An 11574-nucleotide genomic window follows, 5' to 3' on the forward strand; every position below is an offset into this window, starting at 1 on the left:
TAGAGCGTGCAGAGCGTGCTAGCGTCTACTCTACTTGGACTAGCGCAAACAGGGAAAACTTGTTAATGGGGACGAAATTGGATCTTGGATGAGAGACGCTGCCGCCGGTAAAATCGATGGGAAATTGGGACGGTGAGGGACGGGGAAAATATAACTAGTCCCGCCGGACTAACTGCTATGGGAATCTACTAGTCCTTCTGATTTTTTACTAGTCTCGGACTAACGGACTAGTGTTAGTGTCGAACCCTGATAGTAAGTATCCCATGATGTAACCTGAGTAATGGGCCACTGTATGTACACAAGGGTTGTGTACATACAGAGGACTGCTATAATAGGTTGCCTGTGCAATAAACAATGTATAATATTGTATTACACACATTAAGAATACACAACATAGGATCAATATTATACTCTTGATACATGCATTCAATTAACACGGATGCTAACTTCTAACTTAGTACACTACACCACAAACAACACACATTTTAAAACAATATAACACGATACAATCAAGAGCGTATTAAGAAGGAGCGCGTACAACGGTGAAATCCTGAAACCAAGCTGCAGTATTAGTCGAATTAATAAACTTTGCCCATTTTATTTTGACGATTCGTTGTGGTATACTATTATTGATCAGCTGTCCTACCTTGCTAATACAAAACAAACCGCTTGTTCCTACGATGCCTCTACGCTGAGATAATGAGCGGTGAAAATCTGGTATTTTCGCCGAAAACCAACTCGAGATACGTAGTGGCTGCGACTGTCTCTCTTTCTGGCGATAGCTTCGGGAAACCTCGCGTGTTTCCGTCATTCATTGACAATAAAATTTATTTTCCTTCTACTATCTTTTCTCGCATTTCCAGTCATTGACGCAGCCATTACTCCACAAAAACCTCTTGTTATTTATCGCCATGGTGATGACCTGCCCCTTACGCTGGATGTAGTAACGCTGCAGTAATAACGTATCAAGTCAGCGCTACACAGCGGCGACCGGAAGCAACATACAGTCCACAAAACGAGAGACAGTCGCAGTAAAACTGATCTCGAATCGGTTTTCGGCAAAAATACCAGATTTTCACCGCTCATTATCTCAGCGTAGAGGCATCGTAGGGACATGCGGTTTGTTTTATATTAACAAGGTAGGACAGCTGATCAATAATACTGATACTAAAAAATCGTCAAAATAAAACGGGGAGTTTATTAATTCGACTAATACTGCAACATGGTTTCAGCATTTCACCGTTGTACGCTCACTTTCTTTATACGCTCTTGATACAATGCATGCACAGAGTGGTGACAGTACATTCACGTGAACACCTGACCATACCACGTACGCGGTTCTTACCAGGTTCTACATGAACAGGAACATGCATGTAAGTTGACGCCCATGTACGCTGCCCACACTACATTCAGGGGAACACCCAATCATCGCGAGCGTGTGGTTCCTACTAGTGGTGTAACGGTTAACCGCGGTTAACCGAAAACCGCGGTTTTTGCGCCACCATTCGGATATTCGAACCGTCGTTCCGTTTTCGGCTCGGTTTCGGTTCCACATTTTATATATACCCGATATATACGCTTTTGAGATACGCGCACTGCGATTGGCTGGTCGTAAACTAAGGTCACTGGTGGATAATTCCCCGTTCTTTCCCCGGCTTTCGTAACGCCTTTATTATGAACGTTAGTTCGGGATAGGAACTAGCTCTGGACAAGAAACGGACAAAAATAGAACGTCTGTAATGATGTGAGAGTCGCAGCGTTGTCGGTCAAGGAAAGAAGCAAGATGAAGCCTTTCAAGCGAACACAACGTTCCCCCAAAAACCACACATTCATCTACCCCATGTGAGCTCTACCCCACCCTCCTTCCCCACCTCCCTGTATGACAGGCTACTCAAACCTGACAATCACCAACCCTTTCCGGCGCTTATGTGAAGGAAACAATACCCCAACCACAACCACCCACCCCCTCCCGCCTCGCGCAGTGATGAAAATGCTTACACAGCAGCAGCTTGAACCTCCCCTCCCCCTCCATCCTCGTGCACCCCTCCCCCAACCCCCACGCGCAACAACGGGACATGTTTACACAGCAGCTGCTTGACGCTGTACTGAATACCCTCTCGGAAGGCACTGCCGTGGCTGGAATACACAATACCCCTGCTGCATAATTGGTTAATACTGGATACTGAAACTGAAACTGAAACAGTGGGTGCTCGCTTCAGCTTGTATCGCGCGCGCGGGCACTCAGGTGAGCATAGGCTATATATAGACTCCCTGGTTGCCGTGCTCTCTGCCACTCTGCCCGCGCAGTAGTACCGCGCATTGCTCCATGCAGTGGTCGCTTACCATTAATACTGTATGCGTCGTGCAGGCATTGTGCTTTCGTAATATATACACCGCCAGTGCATAATTTTCGAGCCCATTAATAATATAGACATAAAGGCAGGTGTCAAGTAATTTATTTCTTGTTATACCACCGTATCGTAAAATATCGATATCCGGAAGTTGTATCGCGATATATCGAGTTTTCAAAATATATTGCAATATACCGATATACCGGTATATCGTTACACCCCTAATATTTATGGTCCAGTTTCTTTTTAATCGTGTCCTGTTCATTAGGTGAAAATAAATTGGCCAAAAATTAAATGACAATTTTTTTTAATCTATGCACTGGGAGTGGATATACTCATGATAGTTGGTATATAGTTGTTACACCCCTCTCCCGATTCCACAAACAGAAACATGTTACCATTAAAACGAGTGTAAAATTTAATTATTCCGAGTTGTAATCACAGAGAAATATCCAGTTATACATCGGCTACTATGTCAGAAATCGAACTGGAGAAATCAGCGTTTTTCTATTTTTTACACCATTATCGACCGTCTGTGTGAAAAATGGGTGAACGTATGTGAAACGTACTGTGTTAATACTTACTGTGACATATATCCATGATTAACTAACACCACTAAATTGCTCAAATGTTACATGCACCTTGAGAAATTGTGAGAAATTACGAGGTTACCATTGCAGTTTCATGCAAAATGCGCGAACACCGCCCATTGCCTGCCGTCACTAAGCTATATGTTTACAAACGCGTGCCTAATGTAAGGTATGTAACAAGGTGAAAGAACTATTTTTGGCAGCGTGGGATAGTTCACATATCACTGGAGATGACAGCTGTAGAAGGATTGATGTTGATGGATATATTGGCTCAGTAAATATCGTGAAAATGCTGGTTGTACCATGTCTCTGACATCATCAGTGACGTCAGCCATGGCTCACTACACGTGTATGCGGGCAATCAAAACGCTCTGAAATTTCACATGCATCGTTATATGGAGAGATGAGCATGTACAGAGGTGGCACATAGTGTTAGCCATAGAATAAAGTTGAAAATAAAAAAACCGGTAAAATTTTGCCTAAATCCTTGAAAGTAACATTAATGATGGATGTTTCCACGAGGTGTTGACACAAGACATGAGACTCACATAACAAAACTTGAAAGAGATATGGTGAAACACTTGGGTCTAAATGCTGTTTTATATTTATTACGATTTCTGTGAGGTGTGAATGCATGAGGTGAGACTTGTATGTAACATCTAATAAAGATAGAACTTTGTTTGCATATGAGAAGCAAGAGAATGCTTGATTAGTTATAATGGCTTCCTTACAGGGACGTATCAAATCCTGAAACAGAGCTTCATTTGCATGTACAGCAAGTAAAGTAATAATATATTTTTGTGTATACACCAAGATTCATATGTGGTTATATATCAGCATTCCTTCACTGAAAAGATAATAATGGATGCAAATATATTCAAATTCTAATTCAAATTCAAATTCAAATAAAGTTTATTGCACAGATAATCGTGGATCATACAGGCAAATATGCTACAAACTACAATAAAACAAATTCCTAGGCTATATAATAGTAGTATAGTAATACGCATGTCACAAACTATCAGTATCAAATTCTGCACATGTTACACTGACCTTGGTTCATTGAGATCATATATTTGGTATGTAAACTGAAAGCCAGACACCAGCGGCGTTTCTGCGAACGTCTCGTGCTCTGGGCAGAGACCTCCGATCGGACAAGGTACCCTACGTAGCATGTACTCTTGCCCATTTTCTGCACATACTGTGTCATATGCGATGGTGTCAATGACGGTAAACATCGACTGACACGCATCAGATTTAACTTCTATCGACTTGTTATGGTAATAACCGAGAAAGTACTCTTTATCGACAACAACGAGCGTTGCTAGGTCGGTTCTGTTATCTTTAGAAGTGATGTTTCCATAGATATAGCCTTGTCTGTCAGTCTTGAGGTGAATGTTGGTTTTCTGAAACCCAAACTTTGCCAAGAAAAGAAAGAACTCGCTCGTCTTCCATGTCCCGGTTAGGTGAAGACAACTGGAGCACACTGTCAGATATAACAGCCCAAACACCACTAGGAGTTTCATGGTTGTCTGCAACCTTCACTGTTCATTAACATCGAACAAGTTAGTAAATCACACGAACAGTCGGCATAAGTTCGACCATAGGCTCTGGTTCGACTTCGAATGAGTTCGCCATCATTGTTGCCCGCAAAACTCGAATGTTTTATTTTAGGAACCTAGAGTTAAGGAAATAGAAGAGAGACCATACCACCGTTGCTTTCAAAATATAATATTATACAAATATGCGATATAATATTTATATGTTATCTATATATTTTAGGTAGAAAGAATAAGCACATATTTTAATTTAATTATTTTCGTATTCGTGGCCGTACCGTACTTTACTACTCACTGTGTTGAGGTGAAAAAATGGCGGAAGGTATGAATGAAATTTTAATTTCAATAAGTTTGTAGTTACTTGATCTGTGTCCTGTCCCCTGAACTATCTGTTGTTTATCGTTCTGATATGATTAATAAAGTGACGCTTAGTGTCCATAAATATACCATTAGGTTATATTAATTCTTATTATAAATTTCAATTGATGGAAATCAACAAAGCCAAAGGTGATTTGAGATTTTAATTTTTAGGCTAGTCCTCAGTGAGTTTATTATAATATACAAGTAAAAAAGGACACCACGAATACGAGTAATATCATTATGCAAGCAGTTTTCACATGTTTCTAAATTATACAGGCATGGGAGGCATATTATGCGGAGTGGCTGACTTGAAGACTGTATAGTCAATTTGCTCTCCCTGGCTGTATTTATTTAAAAAACTTGTTGTGATATATGTAACAATGTAATATACTTGAAAGCGTAAATAAAAAATGAAAAATTGAATTCTGGGGAAGGGGGGTGAATCATGCGAGATCAAGGGCACGATCCGCCCGATGGGGGGGGGGTGTTAGGCTAAAATACCCTTTCGCTCAGAGGACCTTTAGGGGGCGACTGCCCCCTGTGCCCCTGGACCTGCCACTGAGGAGAGTAACTAGGGTCCGTAGTGAACTCGCCTCGCCGGAAAATACAACCCATGTGTCGAGTTTACCAACCTGGGGGACGGGTAACTTGGTTCGTGGGTCTAGATGACCTGCCTGGAGATGGAGTCGATTGTTTAATTATGATTTATTATAAGATTATGCTATATGCACAATAAAAGGTTATTCCCAAAAAAATCCTACACCATATAGACAGGCAAGTACTGCTAATAATTGAAGTACGTAAAACATGCATTGGTAAACGTGATGTATACCAATTGAGGTTTGTAGCACTCTATATTTTAGAAATAAGCAAAATTAAAACATGTATATCGTCTAATACTTTACGTATGTTTTTAGTAATTCCTAATTAATTTTATTACCCAGAACCAGCACAAGATGTGCCAACGAGTGAGGAGGTGAAGGAGCCAGAAGTTGCAGCCACTGTAGTGGAAAGTGAACCGATGGCTGCGGAGACTGGTAATGCTCTCACAACATGGCATTTGTACACTAGCTACGCCATCATTAGATAAATATAGAGCTTAACAGTGACTTGGACATTCCACTTGCAGTGACCAACCACGGAACATGTAAAAAATCAAAATAGCTGAAATAACTTGTCTGGTAGTCATTGGTAAAGGTAGAACGAGCATTATAGGTACAAAGCCATGCCAGACATAAGGGGTACCATCTGATGCATAGCAAGGGACAATAATAGGTGTAAAATATGCTCCCTACATTTGCAATGTTTTGAAAATATGTTTGTTTATATGTAAAACAAACAAAATCATCTATGAGCTTAGTTGAGCCATTCAAGGCAGTTGTTCTTGGGAATCACAAATTTTAAAAACAGTATATTCCGTAACCCCATTACAGTACACTCCTTATTGACAGCTAATGGCACTTAAAAACCAAATTGCATGAGTTTCCATTAAACAGGGCAGAGTAGTTACTTGAAATAGGTTTATTAACTAAAAATTGACAGATTCACAATTTTCTTTATATCCGTAATTGCTTATCCGGAGAATAACAAACGTGATTACCACATGTAATGTAATTATAATTATGTGTAAGTCAGTAAATGGAACTTATTATATGTTCATAATTAGGCCAAAATTCAATCTGATGTAGAAAACTAATTGGACAAGTGGTTATGTACCCATCATGTGGGCATGTACCCATCTGTGTACCTACAGTAGCTATGTTAGAAAATTTGATTATTATACCCAGCAGAGGGCAGCATCATGCTGGTACGAATGGGCACAATCGAGGAACATTTCTATTAGCAATAGAACGCTCGAGATAATACACATGATTCTTTAGATAACATTTAAAGGGATTTTTTACTCTAGGTTCTAGGGTTATTTTCAGTTAATTTAGGTTAAAATTACGCTACATAAAAAGTTTCATGGTTCAATCACTGTTAGAAATATTTTTTTTTAATGTTTTAAAACTAATGACTACAATTTGATTACAACGACGGTGGCGCCACTCAAAGCGCACGATCTGAAAAGTTGCGCAAAACGACTTCATCCAAGGGCTACAGACCGAGGGTGTTTCTTATTTATTAATTTAAAAGCAAAAGGATTGTAATATCTTATAAACCACATATAGTTTCAGTTGTATTATGGATAAATTTGTCCTAAAACATGGTTTTGTTAAATAGCATTTAGGTATAAATATAATTGCACCTTTGTGATTAGCCCTCGGTCTGTAACGTGCAAAATATATTGGGAAATGCGCAACTTTTTTAGGGTGGCAGCACGGTCGATGGTGTCAATGGCACCGTTCAAAGTTCAAATTTCGTAGCGTTGATGTATAATTAATTATAACAATTAAATTAGGTATCTAGTAACAAGTACGTGTGGGTATAGATGATTTGTTATACAGTAAGTACAGTTGTATGCAGTAAAATCTTAGAGTCTAGTATCACTTTAAGTGTATTCCTTGACCTTTTACTCCTGTGTACATGCATTGTCGTCAGCATCCCTCACACGCATTTCCAGATAATGGACCCATGTAGTATGTGATTTATAAGGGAACATGCAGTCCTGATGAGATTAGATTGGTGTATATTTCGCCAGCACTCTACTGTGATAAGGGGCGTGGAAGTTATTTGAAATTCATGAAATTACCAGAAGTGTCGTGATTATTCAGCGTTCGGTTCACGTAATTAGGTGTTGTGCATGTTGTATGCAACATTGTGTTTCGTCGCTGCGTTTAGAATCGCACGCCTCGGAGACACCAGCAGCACCCGCTGAGCCTGCTGTCGAACCGGACGCCGATCCCGCACCTGTAGCCGAGGACGCCACGGACGTAAAAGCAGACGAAACCGACCCGAAAGAGACGACAGCAGCATCGGGTGACACGGAAGAGAACATGGATACTAGCGCGCCACCACCCGACCCAACGGAAGATGTGAAGGTGTGTGTGTGGCCATGCTCACCGTGTACCACCTGCCGCGCGCGCTTGCAGCCTGTTTTCGTATGCGCGTGCAGTCATTTTGATTCCCCTTTCCCTCTGCACTCGCGTGCGCATTGCCCTTATTCGTGCGAGCGACAGTTAAATATTGACCCCCACCGTCCGGCGTACCGGCCACCGTGTGCGTACGCGTTGCCCTTATTCGTGCGAGTGACAGTTAAATTTTGACCCCCACCGTCTGGCGTACCACTCACCGCATGCACGCGGCACCCTTATTCGTGTGAGTGTCCGTTAATACTGACCCCCCACCCGCCGGCGTATCAGCCGCCACGTGCATGCCGCGCCCTTATTCGTGCAAGTGTCTGTTAATACTGACCCCCCACCCGCCGACGTATCAGTCGCCACGTGCATGCCGCGCCCTTATTCTCATATTATTATTGACACATCGTCCCCACCTTGTCTGTGCGCATTGCGCTTATTTGTGTGAATGTCCGTTAATTTTGACCCCCACCTGCTGGCATGTGTGTGCGCGCGCGTTGCCTTTATTCGTACGCGTATCGCACTCGTCTCGTTTCTATCTCGCACAGAAAATCCTCGGCATCGAGAAGCAGGAGCAGAGCGGCGTGAAGCGCTCGAAGGTGGACCTGCAGGCGCTGCCGACGCGGCAGTACCTAGACCACACCATCGTGCCCATCCTCCTGCAGGGACTCTCGCTGCTCGCCAAGGAGAGGTGCGTGACCGCCGCTGACGCCATCTGTTGGGCCTCGGCGGAGTTAGAAATTACTTTTCTGAGACTCGTTTTTTTTTCCGTTGAGAGTTTCGAAAGATAAGGGGGAGAGGAAAGAGAGAGAGCGAGAGAGAGAGACAGACAGAGAGAGAGTGAGAGAGAAAGAGAGAGTGAGTGAGAGAAAGGGGAGGGAGGAAGGAGAGAGAGAGAGAAGAGAGAGAAAGATAGAAAGACAGAAAGAGAGAGCTCCTGATAAGAAGTAGTAGGATTTCGATAAGCAGACCACATGGAATGTTAAAGCCACCTGATTATAAGTAGGTTCTCATGGAAAACGTGGAGAGTCCTCGACTTTTTAAATGTGATTTTCTAAGTCAGGAAGTCCTGGGAATAGGCTGTTATTATGATTGGTCCTGGAAAACACATTCATTGATCACATTGTGAGTGTGACTGTGGGGGAACAAAACTTGCTTGGTACAAGTGTGACTAGTACTGACTACTAATTCTTGTTTATGGAATACCGGATGCAGGGTTTGTATTTGGCTTGAATCTAGCAGTCCTGGCGCCTATTTGGAAAATGGAAAACTCTTAGTTTTCCGTTTAGCATAGTGTTCAAATGATAGATGAATAAGAAGCAATACACCATTTTCCTTTGCTGGTTTGGACTGGGACTCAAGCCTGGATCACTGTAATCGTTATTTAAGGATGAAATGGCTGTAATACATTATATTAGGTATCTCGTTACTGATGTTTTCTTTGCTTTGAATATTTCAGACCACTTAACCCCATCGAATATCTCGCTGCATTCCTTCTCAAGAATAAGAATCACTTCGATAGTTAAACGCTAGATGGCGCCACCGACCATATCAGGGAATGAGCCTTTTGCAATGATGATTTTTGGAATGTAACTAACCAAGCGGTGAACTGCGCATTATATATAATGCTGTACTTCTTCTAGGGATGCTTCAGTTTGCCGTTTAATGAATCTGTTCAAAAATCGTCATTTCTGTGTTTCCATTGGTTGTCAATTATATTTTATGTATGTTGTAGTTGTAAGGTCTGATGGTGGAATAGGGTCTATGTAATATTGCCATTAATTATTTTGCATCGTTTTTTCTCGCGATGTCTTGTGTATTTTGGCAGAATGCTGAGATTATTGCACTCATTTCAATGAATTTTTACTTGCAACATTTTACGTGGCTATGCATTTTCTATATATGCGATGCATATTTTTGCATTCGTGCAGCTCAAAAATCATGCACATATATATGTACACCACATGTGAAAATAATCAACATCTATTCGAAGCGGGGATGAAAACCACTAGATGCATGACTCATCAACAGAACTGTCACGAAGGAATCTGTAGATGTGTACAGCTGCCATTAATATAATTACTAAGAACGCTAATTTTGCCCAAATTATTGTTGCTAATCTTAACCGTATTAGAATGGTGCCGCTTCGAACTTTGAAGGTGGAACATTAGAGAAGCATTCAGTAGTTATGTCTTGCTGTATGCGGGTGCATGTGAGTGTACTTGTAAGGGGGAGAGCTTGAATGGACAATCTGTGCCAAGCACTACTGCCGTTAATTAAGAGTATTTGTTTTATATTTACATGTCCTAGCTACGATTCCTTCGTGTGTATGCGAACCTCACCTTTAGGGAAATGCGAAATATAGCTTATATTAGAGCCTCCATGTGTCTAAGGTTCTCGTATTTTTAAATCATTGGGCATCTCATGTTTTTGCTAGCCTATATTAGTATGTTCAGCTGAAGGCTTCCTTATCTTTTATTAAGAATCATCGCGGAGATTAATCATCTCTCTCTCGTGTTTTTGCATCGATGTTACCCCGATGTTGCCTACTACGTCTCGTCTATTTATGTAAAGTAGTAAACAATAAATATCCATTGCCTTTTATATGAGATCGTTGTTTGTGGCTTCCTCGTGCGCTATGTCTTTTGGTTCAAAGTAGGAGATAGTGCGTGCGTCCATTCCTAGTTTCCCAGGTAAAAAAAATTGTGGTTTCTCGGTTTCGGGGTAAAAAATTGCAAATTCGCGTTGCCGCTATTCCCGAATCACCACAAATTTGGCTGGTATTTTCCTGTTCCCAGATAATATAAATAATCCAATCCCGCGTCCCGAAAATAACCGTTCCTCTATTTACATAGCTTGTCTGTGTGATTGTGCATATGCTTCTATCCACGCATACAGATCGTATATAAACCCTCAGACATCTTTACGCACACACGCGCCATTCCAGGCAGGCGGATTGAGCAACATAGCTGTGCATCCATTAGTAACTATAGTATAAAAGATAAATGACGGACTACTTTCTAATTACACGGTCTGTGCTAAGTACAATGACCTGCATATACTACATACGATTAGGACTTCCGCGCAATGCTATCTATGCGGTTCAGCTAAACATTCTAACTGAAATACAGCTAGTAAATTTGGCAAATTTATTTATCATCAAAGAGCGCGTGTTTCTTCAGAATGGTCGGCGGGTATATGGAAACTGTTAAAATGTTAACAGCGTTGGTTTGGCCTCGAGATCTATAGTGTACTTCAGGACGCCTGTCTGGTGCCATGGTTTTATTGTTGATCGATAGAAATATACATACATATATATATATAATATATCATTACTCTTTGCTCGCGTGTTCACAGGACGATATTGAGTTATGTCGGGTTTCTAACCTGCGTGACCTTCTCTTGATTTCGCATCGTTTCTGCTGCGGCCAGCCAGCGTTGCTGGTTTCCTGCGTTCACATTAGTAGCCACAGTCGAGCATGCATTATGTATTATGTTGTCTCGAGACACAAATGAAAGGCTCCGATGACAGCTGGAGAATCCTAATACAGATCCCTGCTGCAGCCACAAACCCCCCGCCACAACCGTATATAGTCCCACCTCCCCATGTTTTGCACTCGCGCTTTCTCTGTCGTTGTCTCTCTCTCTCTCTCTCTCTCTCTCTCTCTCTCTCTCTCTCTCTCTCTCTCTCTCTCTC

The 11574-nt window shown here is 41.6% G+C and overlaps 2 protein-coding genes across 2 annotated transcripts in view; one reads left to right on the forward strand and one right to left on the reverse strand.

Annotated features, from left to right (window-relative positions):
• The window catches only part of LOC106805754, a 14254-nt gene extending 9661 nt beyond the window's left edge, over window positions 1-4593 (reverse strand). The window contains exons 1-2 of the mRNA XM_014807470.1: window positions 3995-4593; window positions 3472-3499 (exon numbers count right to left, since the gene is read on the reverse strand). Coding sequence (XP_014662956.1) covers window positions 3472-3499; window positions 3995-4467 — 501 coding nt within the window. The 5' untranslated portion in view covers window positions 4468-4593. The remainder of the gene's footprint in view (window positions 1-3471; window positions 3500-3994) is intronic.
• Window positions 4594-4782: 189 nt separating this feature from the next.
• LOC106805777 (dosage compensation protein dpy-30-like) lies at window positions 4783-10486 on the forward strand. The gene is made up of 5 exons (XM_014807498.1): window positions 4783-4822; window positions 5805-5897; window positions 7642-7841; window positions 8426-8568; window positions 9337-10486. The coding sequence occupies exons 1-5, from the start codon at window positions 4813-4815 to the stop codon at window positions 9401-9403; spliced, it is 513 nt and encodes a 170-aa protein (XP_014662984.1). The 5' UTR covers window positions 4783-4812; the 3' UTR covers window positions 9404-10486.
• The last annotated feature ends 1088 nt before the right edge of the window (window positions 10487-11574 follow it).

Source organism: Priapulus caudatus, unplaced genomic scaffold (genome assembly GCF_000485595.1).
Source record: "Priapulus caudatus unplaced genomic scaffold, Priapulus_caudatus-5.0.1 Scaffold126, whole genome shotgun sequence".
Lineage (NCBI taxonomy): Eukaryota > Metazoa > Priapulida > Priapulimorpha > Priapulimorphida > Priapulidae > Priapulus > Priapulus caudatus.